The sequence below is a fragment of the Ricinus communis genome, chromosome 10 (assembly GCF_019578655.1).
Source record: "Ricinus communis isolate WT05 ecotype wild-type chromosome 10, ASM1957865v1, whole genome shotgun sequence".
Lineage (NCBI taxonomy): Eukaryota > Viridiplantae > Streptophyta > Magnoliopsida > Malpighiales > Euphorbiaceae > Ricinus > Ricinus communis.
Window position 1 is genome coordinate 15929181 of NC_063265.1, and position 18737 is coordinate 15947917.

The 18737-nt window shown below is 28.0% G+C and overlaps 1 protein-coding gene across 1 annotated transcript; it reads right to left on the bottom strand.

Moving 5' to 3' along the window:
- Nucleotides 1-349: 349 nt before the first annotated feature.
- LOC8288396 lies at nt 350-4388 on the bottom strand. The gene is made up of 3 exons (XM_002528554.4): nt 3194-4388; nt 2298-2490; nt 350-1164 (listed from the first exon to the last, which is right to left on the bottom strand). Exons 1-3 carry the CDS (start codon nt 4046-4048, stop codon nt 632-634), a joined length of 1581 nt encoding a protein of 526 aa, XP_002528600.3. The 5' UTR covers nt 4049-4388; the 3' UTR covers nt 350-631.
- Nucleotides 4389-18737: the final 14349 nt, after the last annotated feature.

An 18737-nucleotide genomic window follows, 5' to 3' on the forward strand; every position in this document is an offset into this window, starting at 1 on the left:
TGACGAGTGGTCCGACAGGTATTTTCACTTACAAGACACATCCGTTTTTCCATCAATATTTTATAACTTTTATAATAAGAATAAAGAAATGACTGTATAATTATTCATCAGGATTAATGCAGAAAACACCAGATACAAATTTATTTCTGAGTTATCTCCCAACTGTCATGAACTATTTGTATATATTGCAGATGCCTGTACTTGAAAAGCCCTGTGCAATCATCATAATATCTTCTGATGCAATTCTGCTTTTAACAAACATCCACAGGATTGCAGGGGGTCGGGTATTAAATGCATTGCAGGCAGTATGTTGTAGAGTTTGAATCAGCAATGAAAAATAGCACAAATATTTATAGGTAAAAAGGTAAAAATATACATATTTATATATATATATAATATTAAGGGCAAGGAATTGTACATGTTTTGTCTCATCAAAGCAAGGATTACAGGATTCAAACAGCTTCCTCCCCGACCAACATAAAAATATACATAACATCTAATTAATATCATCTTTCTAATCAGCCTATCCCTTCATGATGGATGTTAGACTATATTCCTCTAATTAATAAATTAAAGAAAGTTAAAAACCCCAAAATTTATTTCAAATAAAAACATCAGAGATTGATCTTTTTTAGATCCCAGTTGATGAGCCTACTAGTTCTTGTGACAATTCCTCCACCAAGGATCCAAAGATACCAAGTTCAATCTCTAATGCTGCTTCTCCAACCTGTTCTTCATGCCTTTTCCAGGCATCTAATTCTTTCTTGAAATCTTGCTCTACCATCATATCAATGGTGTTGGATTCTACATCTTTCCATGACTCAAACCTCTTGCATACCCTTTTCACTGTTGTTTCTCTGTCAGTGAAGTAGTAGCTCTGCTCTCGCTCTTCCTCGTCAATCAGGTCGCGGACCAATCTCTTCATGTCCTTTGGGATTTTTCGCAGACGACAGAAGGTTGGTTTATCAAGCAGCTCTTCAATGATAATATTATCAATGTTCTGCTCTCTGTCTGATAAAACAATCTCATCATCATCATCTTCTGCTTCTTCCTCATCATCAAATTCTTGTTCTTGCTCCAGCATTCTCTTCTCAAGTTCAACAGGGTCCAACTCTGCCAATCTCTCGAATCTACGAAGCTTTTGCAATAGCTGTTGTTTTGCTCCTGTAAAAGATAATATTATCAATACATTCTCCACTAGTAGTTGCTGAAATAGGTTCATAAGTCGTTGATTATGAAAACACAATGAAAAATTCTTACAACTCCAACTTTAATCTTTTAAATCTGAATTCAACGTCAAATGATTAATGTATTATTCTAACTGAGCAAAGACCAAATTCACTTCAACCCTCGAAAGGGGGAGAGAGAGAGAGAGAGACCGAGTACAATGCAATAGCCAGTCTCTAGCAGAAACTGAGAAAGTACATGGACATTAAAGATCCAAGTTTTTCTTTTCTTTTGTCTTTCCATTTTCAAGAGATTAGACACTGAATTTAATTCATTTGATAGGTTAGGCAGCTGTCAAGGTAAAGGGGCAGAACACCAATTTAAAAAAGGGCCAGACTAACTCAGTCATACTTGGATTTTTGGGATCTGAAACATTTTGGGGTCCAATGGCTGTCAAAGTCAATAAATTCAGGTTAATGATAGAAATATTTTTTTGCCAAGCGGTACCAGAACAAACTTAAATATACATATATGATTACATAGCAGCTTTGTTTATGCAGTTTTCAAAGCTTAAACATTCATCAAGTGAGCTCATAACTGAAATGGGTTCCACCAATGTTTTAAGTCTCAGGGACAAGAAACATTGTTGGCCTGAGAGCATCAAAAGATAAATCTACCAAATCATTTTATTTTATTTTTTCTTTTCATATTAGTTTCGAAGAATTAGGTTTATTATATCCCTGCAACCAATATCTCAATTCAGGACTATACCATGCTTGTGAAAACTCCCTCCTAACAATAAAAGGAAGTGGGTCATGTAAGAAGTTATGACAAACATTGCATATGCAGGCATATACAGCTATTACAGTCGACAAAGAGAGAGAAACTTCATTTATAGAATCTAAATTTGAATAACAACAACCACAGTCAATCAATTTTTACGACTCTTATCAATGGAACCCCACTTAGATCTTATATGATCATGACCCTCCATTGATCCAAACCATTGTAACAGATGATTAAAGAACAGTGTTTTAGTGGTAGTACTACAGTAAGGTTGCAGTGATAAAGACTACACAGCCAATATTATAAAATGTTACGAATTTGAAAAATTATTGTTTTGAACTTACTCTGTACAATTGCATAGCTGCATTCAAGATCAAAGCCATCGTCTTCGCTGTGATCATCATGTCCATCGTCATCATCTTCAAAGGGGGGGTCCAATACAGAAACAGGACTGCACTGTTCTTTATCTTCTTCCTCTTCTTCTTCTTCATTTTCTTGAAATTTCTTTAAGCTTTCTACATCATTGTTCTCTTTTACCTAATGAAAAATTATCATACAACAACTTTGATTAGGACAATTATATTTAATTGTTTACAGAATTAAATCCATTAATTTTTTTATTTTTATTTTTTTTTTTGCATTTACAAAATTGATTGGTTTATTTTTGTTGACTTCTATTCAGAACTCATTTTCCAGAAAATACTGCTGAATTTAGCAAATCTTTATAAAAAAGGATGTCTGATTTTGGTGATGGGATCTAACAGAAAAAACAAGATAGGGATTTGTCCTTTCTTGGAAAATTATTTTCCCACATAATACTCTTTAAAAAGAAAATTTTCTAGTTACTACTAGTGCATTATTTTCGACCGTAATGCATGTTAATTAGTTATAATAAATAAAAATATTTATTAATCTTATTAATTTAAGCATAAAATATTCGATATATGTATATATTTATCACTGACTTTTTCATATCCCTTTATTCCCTAGTAAAAATATAAAAGATTTGCATGGCAGACTCATGACCAAAAGTATAATCATACAACTATCCAAAAATGACATCTATAGCCCTCAAGAAAACCGGATCTTTCACAAAAGTCACGCAATTTGAGGAGTTATATTTGTCATTTAACGTCAACTCGGGGCCAAAACTGAAGAAAAAGACCACAAATTGCCGACAGTTTAAACTCAGTAAGCAGAGTCACGAGTTGTTTAGCCGAGTCAGAGTTACAATACATACCTCTGCTTTATGGCGACAAGGTGAGGCAGCCGGAGATAAGAAAACAGGAGTTCGGTGACCGGAGGAGGAAGGGCTTCTTTTAAGTACAAAATGGAAAGGGCTTCCGCAAAAGTGATCATCATTATCATAACAAGAAAAATCACTGGCATCAATTAGCTTATTAACAAACTCCATCTCTGCCTCTTCAGAAAATTGGCTACTGATTGAAGTCTCCAAGTCCAAATCCCAAGACTTTTCTTCATTATTACTTTCAGACCAAAGAGCACTACTACTTGACCTACCATTGCAAGTGAAAAATCCCATGTTTTGTTCTTGCCTGCTTTCTCTTTCTCTATATTGTTTTCTTGAATCCCACTTGAGAATATCCTTAACAGAAGTCCTAGCTCCATCAAAACAGAGTTCTTGCTTTCTGGTTTTATTACTGCGATGGGTTAGTCTCTTTATCAAGGACCCAAATAAACCGAACCCGTTATTGTTTTTGGATTTTTGAGAAGACGTTGATTGTTTCTGGATCCTAAGAGCAGCTTCGAGAAGAAGAGATGCAGTTTTAGCAGGGATATGGAGAAAGATAGCATTTGGGCTCTTACAAGGGCTTTTAGCAGGAGATTGGAATTCAAAGAGAGGTGATCTTCTAAGGTCTGGCGAGTTATTAATAGAGAAAAAGCAAGCATTTTTGCAAAATTTCTGAGGAAAGCTAGAGTTTTGAGAAATGGGTTTCCGTTTCTTGATTTCTAACAAATGGGTCCTTGTTTTTGGTTTCTTGAGTTGACAACGCCTATCAGCAATGTAGTTCTTGAGCAAGAAAGGTTCTTGATCCTCTTGTAACAGCTCATGTAAAGGCTTTTGAGCCATCATTACAACTAGTTATTTGCAAAAAAGAAAAAGAAAATCTTGTGCTGCTACGTAATGGCCTTTGACAGAGAAAAAGAAAGAAATTAATATAATGCAAGTTCTTTTTTTTTTTTTTTTCTTTCTGGTTCAGGTGTTGAATATGAATTTCAGCACCTTGAAAGAGAGTTGAAGAGGTTTCAACTTTTGAACTGAAAATGAAGTGCAAAAGCAAAGAACAGAGAGAAGGGTTTTGAAAGAGAAGTAGCTGGCCACAAATATAACACAGAGATAGACAGAGAAAAGAGCCGAGGGGGAGAGAGAGAGAGAAATGAGAAGGAATGAGGAGACTTCCTGATTCAAATCTGGAGTTTAGTATAACGAGGCAAGATGGTGGTGCTAAATAAAATAAATATTCTTAATAATTTAATCTACACACAAGAAACAATTGTAAAATTGAAAAATAAATGCAAAATGGCTGCAAATTGTAATAAACAAAAACAAAAAAAAATACTGAAATTGTAAAAATCCTTGTTTATAATTAATGTAAAATAGTGATATTTATTCAAACTTGGTTTATTGATACTTGAGCACCTACCCATCTCCAAAGAAAATGTACTGCTCCTTATAAAGGGAAAAAAGAAATTAAACAAACAGAGCAATATGAAGTATGACTAATTACGTAATTAGATGGGAAGGTAAATTTATATCTACATCAGAAGTATATTACCGTAATAAAAATAAAAAGTAATAAATATTTTATATTTTATATTTTAAAATTTAATAATTAATATATATTTAACTATATTTAAAATTATATATAATTTTTTTTATCCATTCAGTATATAAGCCACTGATCAATCCTGAAAATGTACAGTGTGCGAGAGAAGGGTGCTGAAGTAACGAAGATAGTAAAAAAGAATGTCATTTTTCTCCGAGTAAAAGAGGGGAATCCACTGCACTGAATCACAGGATTGATTAGGGCACCGGCTCCATGGCTGCTAGCTTGATAGCACATTTTTCAGCTTTCCCTTTTAGCTCACAAATTTCTTGAGATACACTGTTGATTCCTATTTTATCGTCACATTTTGTACAAAAAATATATTAAAAATAAAAACTGTTACTAAATTTATAATTCATGAAATTTTAATTTTAATATCTATTTATGTAGAGTTAGTCTCCTTAGAAAAAATAAAAAATATTATATTAAATTAAAAGATGAGATATTTCATATGGTCTAATTTTAACTTTGATTTATTAATTGTCTTATAAATTTATTCTTTCAAAAAAGGTGATGCAAAATATATAATATCTTTTATTATTTTACTTTATTAGAAATTATGAAATTCAGGGAGAGGAAATAATTATTTGAAGATAATAAATTACCTAGTAAATAAAGAGTTAAATTCTTGAATTAATTAGAATATGATGAAATTATAAAGAGAGGATTCATTAATTAGAGACTAATCATTTCCATGATAAATGCAATGGGGACATAGTGGGGGAGAAAAAACTCAATCATTTGGCAGCATCAATTTTGTGTACAAATTGTAAGCAAAAGCTGCTGTTCTTTTTTCCATTTGTAATCATTTCTGACGGATCACATTTGTAATTAATCTTTTTGTTTTCTTTGGATACATTGGAATGTTTTCTTTTAATTGTTACTGTTATGTTCTACCTCAAATAATCAAGATTTTTGGATTTAAATTTAGACTATACTTCTACTAAGGAAACAGACGGGGCCTGAATATTTATTCAACCAATAATAGTTGAATTACTATTTATTTATCGTCTTACTGTTTTAAGTTCCTATGTTTAAAAAAATAAAAAATTACATTTATATTTAATAGTGTGAAAAATCTTGAATTTGAGTCATTTTCTTGCATTAAGTAAATTTTCATTTTTATAATAAATATAAAAGACTGACTATGACCTATTAATTATTTTTTTCTTAAAATATTCTCTCTCTTTAGTGGGAAAAAAGTCATACTCCACATCACTGAATGTTCTTCAAAAAAATTGATTACATTACCTCAGTTTTGCAAAAATCATAGTATATATTGAATTTTAACTAAAAAACAAAAATTTCTAAATGCATTTGTTTTCAATTATCTATTAGTTTAAACAATACCTATAACCAGACAATCGGTTTAAAATTAAAACTATAGCAACCATTCATAATTTATTTAAAAATTATAAAATGAATTGTTATATAGTTTCTGATTTTATAAATTTAGAAAATAAAATCAATTAATATAGCCACTTTAATTTGACTTCATTTTTTTGGAGTGTTTGATTCTCCCGTCTTTAATAGTTGTAATCCAATTAAAGTCCATTAGTGTATTTTTAGCTCAAATTTTATTCTTTATAAATTATTTCATAAATTTAGATAAAAAAATTAAAGTGATGTAAAAACATATTTTTTTCATCATATTATATATATATATATATATATATATATTCATGAGTTGTTATTGCATTTTTATTTTCTCTTCATAAAACTTAAATCACAAGGTAAATTTAGATTGGCTATTTTAAAATTCCTATATGACAAAATTGCAGTCCATTAACCCAAAATGGAATTTACTTTACAGCTGGACACTTAAAAAAACATAATAGTTAGGTTAAAAAACAAAAATTTTGTCTGACAATATTGTCCTTCTTCTCTTTTTGTAATCTTTTCATAATTTTGTGGAAAGAAATTATTTCATTAACAAACTGATTATCATTAGACCAATAGTATATTTACCTAGATGCATAAAACCGACACCGTATGGTTCAAAAATGTCGAGAATACCCTTATACAAACAGGTGTCAGTACATCCAAGAGAGCTTTGTCCTTGTATTTAAATTGTTATTTTAATAAATACTACAAAACAACACAACTGGTCACCACAAAGTGTAAACCGTTGACGTTTTATACAAGTCACAACAAGACCAAGAGAAATTGAACACGATACGATAAACTTGCGGTTATCTTTTCTCTACTTTCTTTTAATAATATCCCGCTAATAAGCGACAAAAGAAGAGGTGACGAGAAGAAGAGACACGCGTGACAAGAAAGAAACAGAAACTGGATCTTGACTAGGATCTTTTTCTCTCTTTTTTTTGACGCTGCTTCATAGCCTTTGATCTTGATGACTTTTCTTACTTTTACCTGTCACTGTTATTGTGCACTTGAGAGCATCAGGCCATATACCCTAACCTGACTGGTCTATTTCACAAATCAACTTTAATTTAAAATTTTGAAATTAATTTTATTATTATTAATTATTATTATTATATTTTTACCATGTTGTGTTTGGGAGGAAGTGATGGAGTGGGTCCACTAAAATTACAGGTACTTTTGGGTGGCAGAGATGGTGAAAAGGAAAAAAAAAAAAAAAGGAAAAAACTTTTGCAATGGATGAGAATGAAAAATGATGTGATTTATGGGTAAAGTTTTAGTGAATGTCTGATTGTTGTTGACAAAGTATATATATACCGTCTGATCTCAGACCACATAATAGTGAAAATGAAGATCACCACATTTTTGTGTAAGAGAACAAAAAATTGTATATATATATTTCTTGTTTCTTGTCTTTTCATTTTCTTTGTTTTTATTCATTTATTTATATTTGATGCAAACTTGTTTGTCTCCAAAGAATTTCCTTAATGATGTTTACCGGAAGGGCTCAGCATTGACCTCATGATGCTTATCTACTATCATTACCGGAAGGGCTCAGCCGGTTGGACATTATTCCTTTTCCGGCTGAGCTTTCAAAATAAAGCTCGATCACGAGTTATTTTTCGAGCTTTGTGTTTTGTGATCCAATCACACTTTAAAAGGTTGACACTATTTTGACTCTAGTTCATTAGGTTACTCTTTTAGTAAAAAGAGAAAATAAATATTGAAATTCTTTTCGCGTCAAGAGTTGTAACAGTATACATTCGATAGTCTTATAATTAGTATATTTAAGAGATTAAAAATTATTAAATATTGATAATTATTTAGAAATATAAATTAAAAATTTCCACCCATTCAAATTAGAAAGTGAAAAACAAAAGGGTGAAATCTTTTTTTTTTTTAATTCCTCTTTATTTATCTTCCTCTCTTATAAATTGCCAAACATAAACTAGTAGAGGTTGATTGTTTAAAAGCTTGAGTGGTGCATGGCACAGAAATTCAAGGCATGTGGCTATATATATAAATTTTAATGATTTTTTTCATAGCCTTAGACTTGAACTGGGGGTCCATGATCTAATGCTGCTGCTGCTGCTGCTGCTGCTACTATTATAGTAGTACAAGTGCTTAGGAGAATCATTCATTCTCACGTTTTGATTGCGTAGATCAATGGAGTGAATCTGTTATATATGCAGAAATTGAAATGAATCTGTTGGTACATAAGGACAGATATATTATTATTATTTGCCGCTAATAATGCATGTGTGTATATATGTTCAAATAAGTGAGTTGCAGCTTTTCTTTTTCTTTTATACGGTCCCAACCCAAGCAACAAACGCAGCCCTAATTGCTTCTCTTTGACACACAAATATCCATCCATATTCTTTTCCTTCAAATAATATATGAGGGTTTCCTTCATTTTTCAAATTCACGAGACTTTTATTCTGGGTTTCTTCTTCTTTTTTTTTTTGCATGCCATCACTATTTTAAAAGTAGTTTTAACGTTAATAAATGGGTGCCAAGCAAGAAGGACAGCTAGCTAGCTGCTCGATGCGATGCCAAATCCTGCCAACGATAATAGGCTATATTTAAGAGTAGGGTAACTAATTGAGTATTATTTCAGTATAGCAATTCATGGAAATTATATACGAATTCTCCATCTTCAATCTCTTAAGATTTGCTTAGACCATAGTCCCCTATTTTCCCGTTTTAAATAATTGAGAATTTTATTTTGACGGAACTGGACAACTAAACAGAAGCTTGATAAAATTGAAAATATAACGTGCTCAATTTTAAATGAAAAGAAAATAAAGATGTAGCTTTTAATTTATTACTGATAATTTAAATTTAATTTAGCTATTTTAGTTTTCAACTTAATTAAAAAATTTAACTATATCATATTATCAAAACTAAATTAAAAATAATTCCATAAGTGATAAATCGAATTATCAAATGCATTCTAACTCCACTTAAGTACAACAGTAACATTTGAAACCAACATGTACTTCATACCCATAAAGTCATGACTGGAGAATAAAATCAAACTTGCTTATTTGATTTAGAAGATGAGGCAGTTTTTACATGTGTAAGTGTATAAATATATATTGTACAGGTTTTTACTAGTTTGGGGATTAAGAATTTATATTAGCAGCCAACAGAAAATTGCACCAAAAAGAGAATAGGTACAGAATCTCTCCCCTGAAAAGACCATACATATAAAATAACCTGGCATGAAACATTTCTTCATGTTTACCAGGAGAACAAATAAAAGGTTATACCCAGAAATCAAGAGAAAGAACAAAACAATACATATTTCTTCTTCTTTTTTTTTTTGAATTTTTTTCCCTACAATACTTTAAGCATTTTGCCTCAGCATGGAAGCTTGATATTCGTGAAAACTTCTTCATTTAGCTAAACACAAAATAGTAATAATTTAACTGTGCAAAGAAATTTAAGTAAAATAAATAAAATATTGATAAAAAGAAAGAAACAAGTTAGCTAAAACAAGAGAAGAAAATAAAAAGGAAAAGGGAAAAAACTTTTGTGCCGTGCTGAATCTTTTCTTACACCAGGCTCAAGATGCCAACAAAATTACATCCCAAAAACCAATACAGAAAACTGTTTGGTCCTTTTTCCTTAACTATTATTATTCTAGCATAATTTTTCAAGTACTTTGTTTTATTTTTAATCCTAATTCACTGTCTTTTGTCGGGAATAGAACAAGCTTTTTCTCCATTTTTATAATACATTAAGTTTTTCATGCTCGTACCTCAACTGTATAGTTTTACATTAGATTTATTAAAGATTGGTGTCATACTGTGTTAGCTTCTCATATTTTATGACTCCAGTTTCTACTCATTTTGAGAATCTGGAGCTACGTGGAAAGGCAATCTTGTCTGTCTTTATTTTCTTTTTTTTTTTATATCGTTTGATTATAGAAATTTATCTTTTATTTATATCGTCATTAACATACTAAATTAGCACCTTAAAATAAGATCAATTAGCATTAGCATTTACTCGAAGAAATGAAAATTTTTAAATTTATTCTTTTTTTCATATTAAGTTTGTTTTTATTTTTATTACCCTAATTACATAATAAGCAATATATTAATATTTATATTATAAACTCAAACGGAAACTTAATATTTTAGGAATTACTCTAAGAATGGAACACTATATAGGGCATAACAGAAAAAGAAAAATTGGGGTATAAACTTTTGGCCGAAAGCTCTTTCGTTGGAGAGGCACTTAAAACACAAAAATGATGGGACAAAGATTAATTAATTGCATATTCAAAGGTAACATAGATGATACATGCATGATGAGAGTTCTAAAAAATTAATTAGAAACTACTTTAAGCAAGGTGTCCAATTTTCTATAATAATAGAAGAAGATGATCAATGATGATAATGATTTAAGATTAATTCCATGATACTATAATAATCCTTCCTAATAAAGGGAATTAATTCCTTAACCATGGCAAAAGAAATGCGCAATGCCCACAAAAGTCTTTGAGTTAGATGATTGGTAATCATTAGCAGCTTTAGAGTTGGCAAAAACATTCTTTAAAGTGGGCCATTTTGCTTGTTAAGAGTGGAGCTACAGAAATATTCTTGGGTCGGTTGTGGTGTTAATTAGTTGACTAATCTCTTAATTAACAACAAAATTAAGAAATATAAATCCTAGTTAACGTATACATTTTCTCATTCTTTAGGGGCTTCCAAATGTGTTTGATCCTTTTAGGATAAAAACTTTGACTTGGTACAAATAGGCAATGAGTGGGTGCCTGAAATTTATTTTTCTATGCCAATCTATGATTCATTTTGGGAGAGCATAATTATTTTCAGTAATAAGTTATAAAGTAAAGTTTATAATTCATTTTTAGCAGGTGGGTTTTGTTTTTGGAACTTTTGATTCAATAATCAAGAGTGACCGTGGGTTTAACAAATCATAAAAATATGGACCAAGTTATACGTTATCATACCGGGGAAAAAAAGTAAAGAGATATTTACAACCATCCTCCAGCTTTACTTTTTTTATGCATTTGCATCCTTCTTTTACTAAAAATATATATATTTTCATCCTTATTTCAAGACTTCTTGTATTTTATGAGTAAAGATTAAAAGGATTTGTTGATGACCGTAAATAAAAGACAGCTGAACAATTTAGATATTCAAATGTAGAAAATAGATAGCCACATTCACTACGAGAAAGACATTTCTTTAATAAAGACAGATTAATTTACGACTAAATGGACTGAAACATGAATTTATGATTAGGAAAGTAACTATTACAAAGATAATAAATATTATATTCTTTTTTATATTAAAAAATGAAAAATTTTGAAAAAAAAAAAGGTAATTTTAAGAATAAATATGTAAATTGATATGCATATTTTTTTTTAAACTCTCTCAATTGAGATTTATTTAATGACAATGTAAAATATAATAGAATTCTTAATATATTATAGCTACTTATCATATTTTAAGATAAGTATATTTTTAATGAGATTTTTAATATTTTAAAATACTATTAATTTAATTAATATAGAATTATTTAGAAAATATTCGTTAACTTATAATTAATTTTATATACATAATTAATACTATAAATATAATTAATATATCTTTTTCTAAGAAATAGAGGTTGTTGTATAATTTTGAGACTAATTACTGGTTAATATAATGTAAAAAGGAATTAAAGTATTATTTTATAGAGTTATATAATAATAATAAGACATAAAAGAAGTTAAATTATATACTTATATTTGTTCCATAATAACATAAACTGGAAGTAATTAAATTTTAATTTCTTAAAATTAAAATAATTAATTTCCATTTCTCAAATTTTCAGAAACTAAAATGTGCTACAGACAGAATCTCGATACCTAGGATGCTTTTTATTTTATTTTATTTTATTAAATTTCCTCCTAGCTAGAATAAACATTTTTATTTTTAAGACATAAAAAACTATATAGTATTAAGCAACATATATGGCATCCTGCCCCCCAGTAAATGCCAAGAAGTGATGGACTGAGTTATGTTCAAGAAAAAAGAAAAAAGAATATTTGTATATTAAATCACGATGTACATTTGTGTCTGCTTTTGTAGAGACACAAATAGCACTAATTATTATGGGGTTAATTAGTTTCGGAAATCTATGGTTGCTTTTGTATTATTATTATTAATTAGTCACACATTTATATATCATAGAATTATACACACTTGTCTTACGGGAGAATTAAATTAAAATTTTACACATTTTCATAATTTCTATAAATGGTCAGTATTTATTTTTATTTTTCATGATTTCCTCTATTGCATTTATATATCATCCATCTAATGCCAATAATTTTTATATCTGTTTTTATTTTCTCTTACTTCAATAAATAATTTCTAAAATGTAAAAGTTGGCATGTAAGCTTATGTATTGAGCTATTTAAGAATTAATTTTGAAATTTTACGGAAAAATTAAGATTTTATAAATTAATGTTCAATTAGAATTGTACGCAATAAATCATGGTTTATAATTATACTTTACCTAATCAAAAGGCTTAATTGTCAAAAGAATTCTGAATTTTGTACTTTTTATTAAATTGACCACATAATTTTTAAAATTTAGTATCAAATTTTAATTTTAATTTTAACATTTAATAAAATTATTTATTAAATTTATTAGCTTGGCATGAATTCTGACAATAATAAAAAAGAACTAAATTAACTTTAGAGTTGCTGACTCATTTTATTATTAAAATATTATTATTTGAATACATAAATTAGTTTTTAATTTACATAGCTACATCGACAAATTATATTAACAATTTTTTCCAGATGTTAAATCAAAATCAATGTTAATATTTGATGCTAAAATTAAATAATAAATATTCAATTTGATAACAAGTATAAAATATAGGATTTTTTTAACAATTAAATCTAATCAAAGTAATAACTTATTAAAGGATGTTATAAAGAAGATATAAAACCATGTAAATTTAACAAATTAGACGAAAGAAATATTTTATTTTATTTTTATATAAACCAAAAAGAAAAAAAGAAAATGCAAACAGTTTTGTAGAACTAAACCATTAGTGTATATACGCTCTTTCTTCATTAAAACTTTATCATTTTTTCCATTATTAATCACTTTTAAATCGATGATTGTCTCTTATTTTATTTTATATTAATTAGTTTTAATATATAAATTTAATATTTTTATAGAGATTTTATGAGTTTTTATTATAAATGTGTTGGGCATATGAATTTTATGATTATTTATTATGGGATTGTTGAGTTTTTTTCTATGAAAATAGTAAAGAAAAATAAAAGATTGAATCCGATATTTAGATAATCGAATTCATCAAAAGACGCGTACAAATTTGATATGTAGTTTAGTCTCACCGGATGAAGTGCTATTTTTGTAAAATTGCAATATATTATTTCATCAATACAATTGATAGTTGTTTAAAAATAAATAAATCTATTTGTAATATTTAATTTTTATTTTTATTTTTATATCAAAATATATTTATTAATTATAATTAATTAGTTAATAGAATATTCAAATTACACGCTTGTAATTCAGTGATTCTCCTGCGAGTTGTCATAAGCCCAATTAGCAGTTCAAACTAATTTCAGCCATAAGAAAAATATTAAAAAGAGGAATTAATTAAGATCAGAATTTTAGTAGTAATTAAAATATTTTCTTCCTTCGTTTGCTGGTTGTTAGGGGTAGGCAAAGTGGCAACGTCTTTCTAATGTCAACATAATCCTTGTTTAATGTTCACTAATTTATAGTCATTAATAAGAACTCAATTAATATTTAATAATATATATTGCCTCTTTTTCATTTTGTCCGGTGAGCAGAACTTTATTCAATTCCACTTAAAACGGCAAGCATAGTGCTATTGTCGTCTGTTTGGATCCATTGAATCCTGAGAAACAAAACGCTGCCATTTCTCCCAACACCGACAGTGGAGGCACCAATATTTTCTCTTTTCTTTTTAACCCTAGTTTTCAATTACAGTATATTAATTATGTTTTTTAAAATTATAAATAGAAAAGGAGAAATTCAAAAATAAAATATTATTTAAGTTAAAATATATACACTGTCATACTAAATTTGAGAATATTAGTTTTAATCTTATTTAATCATTAGTTTGGTTTGTTAATTCAATATCTTATTTTTACACATGTATATTTGGTCTACCAATAACATGTGCAAATTATCCAATAATAAATAATTAATGCTTTTTAAGTTTTGTTTGTTATGCATATTTTTATAATTAAGTTTGCTCTTATCCCCACCATGGATACTTTATTTCAGGTTAAAAAACCAAAGCTCCTTCTTTGGAAACCCGCATGGATTATTATTATTTTCTTTTTCTTTTGAAAAGCTAAGAACTTTTTCTTTTTCTTTTTTCTTTCTTTTCTAAAATGAACAGAAAACTCATAATTACACTTAGCTAATTAAGCACTAAATTATTCCTTCAATGAAAGATAATCCTCTAAAGCTAATCTTTTCAGGCTGTAAAGTGAAAACTATCTCCACTAACCAAAACGAAAGAAACTATCATTAAGCAATATAATTAGTGAGCTATATATCAACAAACTTTTGAAATAAGTTTGAACTTTTATTCATAAATCTTATGATTAAGTAATATCTTTCATCCCCACTGAAACATATAATGTAATCTTATGAGTAGATAAATTCTCAACATTTTTCTTTTTGACTTTCATTTGTATAAATTTTGAACTGCATAAAATTATCAAATTTACACGCATTAGATGTATTTAAAACACTAAATCTACTTATCTTTAATTTTAAAATAATTTCATTCTTTCAGAATTTTTACTTGATTCTTAAAAGTATTGATACTATAGAAATAATTTAGTATATGTGTTAAATACTTTTTTTATTATAAATATATATTCGGTATATATCAAATATACAGTCATATACTTGAACCAAATAAGATTTATGATTATGAGTGGGTTATTAACTTAATGAAAGTTTAAGTACTAATTTTTTTACTTAAATACTTAATCTTATTAATGAAATGATAAAAACTAAAACTAAAATGCGTAAATATCTAATCATATTATATAAATAAAATTGATAAGATAAAATAATATTACAATAAGACAATATATAATATATATCATTTTTTTATAGATGAAAGTATTACTATATAAAAAATATTTTTTAAAATTAAATTTTTTAATTTATTACTTATTACAGTTGAGAATTATTACTATTTATAACTGTCTGAATTGGAAATGTAAATTTTTATCACTATATAGAGATTATTCTTAAGTAGGATATTATTATAGAAAATTTTTACTGTAATAATATTTTTTTATATTACTTATTAATTTTAAATTACGAATAAAATATAAAATAGATATATATTTTTAGAATATAATAGAACTATTCAGAATTATAAAATTTATGTTAAGTGTTGCAATTTATTTTTTTAATTTTATGAGAGAATAGACAAGTAAATTTATAAGTTATCTTTTTATGCATATAATACTAAATTGTAATCTTGATAAGTCAAGAATATATAATAAACTCTATAAAGAAAAAGATAAAATAATAGGTTGCGTGTTTCATTTTTCAACCAGTAAAATAGAATCCTACAATTGAATATTAAATTAAACTGAATTTAAAAGATATCTATATATTTGAGGCATTATATTATCCAAATTTTATATTACATAATTTATTATTTAAATGTGTAAATCGAGAATTATTTGCCAACAAACAAGGTAAAATATATTGCAGGAAAAATAGGTATTTGGTCAAAAGTATTAATAATTTTACGTACCCCTCAAAGTTTGTCTTAATTAAATACAAAACGACCACCAAATCTTTACAACATTACGACGTTTCCAAAATCTGTAGAGCTTTTTATCGTAAAAGACAAAAAAAGAAAAAGAAGAGGAAAGGACAAAAGTAAATAACCTATAAATGCACCGTCATTCGGTGCATCCACTTATACGGCGAAACACCCCCGGCGGTCTATTTCACACGTGTTTACGGATACAACGCAGCCACGTGTCAGAAGCGGTCGGATTTTTGTCCGTCTCCGTTGTGGAACCCACCTACCACAGGTCAAAATAAAAAAGGTTTGCCGTCTATGACGTGGCACTCTCGACATTGGATACCCTCCGTTTATCTATTTTGGGGAGAGTTTTAAAACATTGGATACTGTTACATGGTTTTGCATAGTTAGTGGAATCTGGAATTTTTATAGATTATCAGAATGGCTCAATATTAAATAATAATAATAATTAATTAGTTATGTTAAAAACAACAAATTAATGTGTTGGGAAATCTTTCAACATGAAGGTAATGCCTGACATTTTTGTTCCATAAATATTGTTAGATAGTGACAAAAACTTCAAGAGATTTCTTAAAATTTAAAGAATTATCTCTTTCTCCATTTCATTTCTTTTTATTTAAGAAGAAATTACATTGATTTTCGTTTACCTTTTCTCCCCCTAATTACTACAGAAATATGAAAACGAAATGAAGTCTTTCTGGGTAATACAAAATCATGAAATGGAAAGCAGAAGTTGTAATATAACAGTATGAAATTGGCAAGTACATTTCTTTGGTTGCTTAAATGTTTTGCACCTACTTGAAGAAGTCAATTGTAGATTATAGGGTCTTACCTAGCTAAAGTCATATTTTCAACAAGATTATTTTTCTTTCTGTAAAATAAAATAAAATAAAAGGAGCATTGAATTGTTGTTTCACTTTCAATCACATTTTTCCAATGGACTTTTTTAGACATAAAAGCTCTAAAAAAGTACAAAATCTCATGTGGGACTATATTATTCTAATGAAGTAGGTCTCTCTATAAGGAGACATCAAAATCCTTCTTAGGAAGAAAAGGACATCTACCCTCTATCTCTCCCCTATCTCTCATGCTCTAGGCATTCTCTTCATCTAGTCATGAGGTGCTTCATATGAATCAATGGATATATATTGTCAACAAAAACACACCAAAAAAAATGGAAAAAAATTAATGAACCTAAGATATGGAATATGGGTGGATAGATGAACATATAGATTTTGTTTTAGAACAAAGAATTTATATATGTGACATGCTCATTCAAAAAGAGAAAGAACATTTTATAATTATGGAGCAATAAGTGTGATTGACCATTAGAGTTATGGGAACAATAATTAGTCTTGTCTTTGTATGCATGTTTGGTTTTAAGCTTAGGAATGTTCCTCCATACCTTGATGAGATCACTCTAGAGAGACCACCTTTGTCGTTGCACCTTACTACCTTCAATGTATCTTTTCCGACCAAAGTGTATTTCTTTTCTTTTTTATTTATTTATTTTATTTTACATTCATTTTGTTAATTTTGTGTTGTTCAAGATTAAAATACTTGCTTAGTGGTCTAAACATTATAGGTGCAATGCTTAAAGAAAAGACAAAGTGGTTTCTGTTTTAGATTAGTTTTAAGGAACATAAATGGAGCACTTAGACAAGGACTCAATTATTGATCCTCATTTAGATATTTAAATTCCTCAAGTTCACCATTTCTTTGCTCTTCTGATCTTAATATTAATAAAAGTTTGCACGTAGCCAGCTGTTTATGCTAATCTTTAATTAAGGGGGTTTCAATCTAAAATTTTCCCTCATTGCTTATGAAATTAAATTGATGAGTTCTTGCCTGTTGTCAAAAATACATAACTCTATGAACACACCATAAATGTATACTCCTACCTATACATCAAGTCAGTAAATATTTTCATTTATTAATTTTAAATAATTAAATATTCTTACAATCATTCAATGTTTTAAATATTAAAATTACGTGTCCTTTATTTTAACATAACAGTAGACACACTCATAATAATTCTTACTCTAACTTTAAACATATTATTAATATTTTTTTGTTGTCTAATAGTTTAAAGTGGGATTTGAATAGGAAAATCGCTTAGTAGAAAAGGGAAAAAGAAGCATAAGAATTGGAGCTTTTCTTTTGATCCTCCCATTGAAGGCCACTCTGGGCTCGCATGTTTAAGGAGAGCGTCCCTGCAAATTTTTTGTGGGTTCGACATGGTACTTGGCAGGCCCACTAATCATTCTTGTCCGTTAATATAAAGCTGTAAGTTGAAATTCTAACCCACCCACAACATAACATAACTTCTAACAAATATATATAATAAATTAGATGCAAAGTTTTATTTGTATGTTCAATATTTTCCTTTACGATCTATTTTTTTTTTAAAAATCATTTATATATTTTTTAAACTGTATTATAATATTATTCTGATATTTTATTAGTATTTTTTAGTATATTTTTGATATCTTTAAATATTTTTTTTAGCTTTATTTTGATTATATTTTGATATATATGATATATTTTGAAACATATATCTTCATGTCATTAAAGAACATTATTTATAATAAAAAGATTATAATATCATTCAATTCACAAATATCAAATATAAAGATATAATATAAAAATGATAAATCTATTTTATTTTGCTAATTTCATAATAATATAAATTAAAATAATATTATTTT

What these genes read in the sequence shown, in the direction of transcription:
- LOC8288396 (XM_002528554.4), bottom strand. Translation starts at nt 4,048, where the DNA reads ATGATGGCTCAAAAGCCTTTACATGAGCTGTTACAAGAGGATCAAGAA. An exon ending in CTTGTCGCCATAAAGCAGAG is followed by an intron (nt 2,491 to 3,193) that starts GTATGTATTGTA and finishes ATTTTTCATTAG; the next exon opens with GTAAAAGAGAACAATGATGT. An exon ending in CAGCTATGCAATTGTACAGA is followed by an intron (nt 1,165 to 2,297) that starts GTAAGTTCAAAA and finishes TATCTTTTACAG; the next exon opens with GAGCAAAACAACAGCTATTG.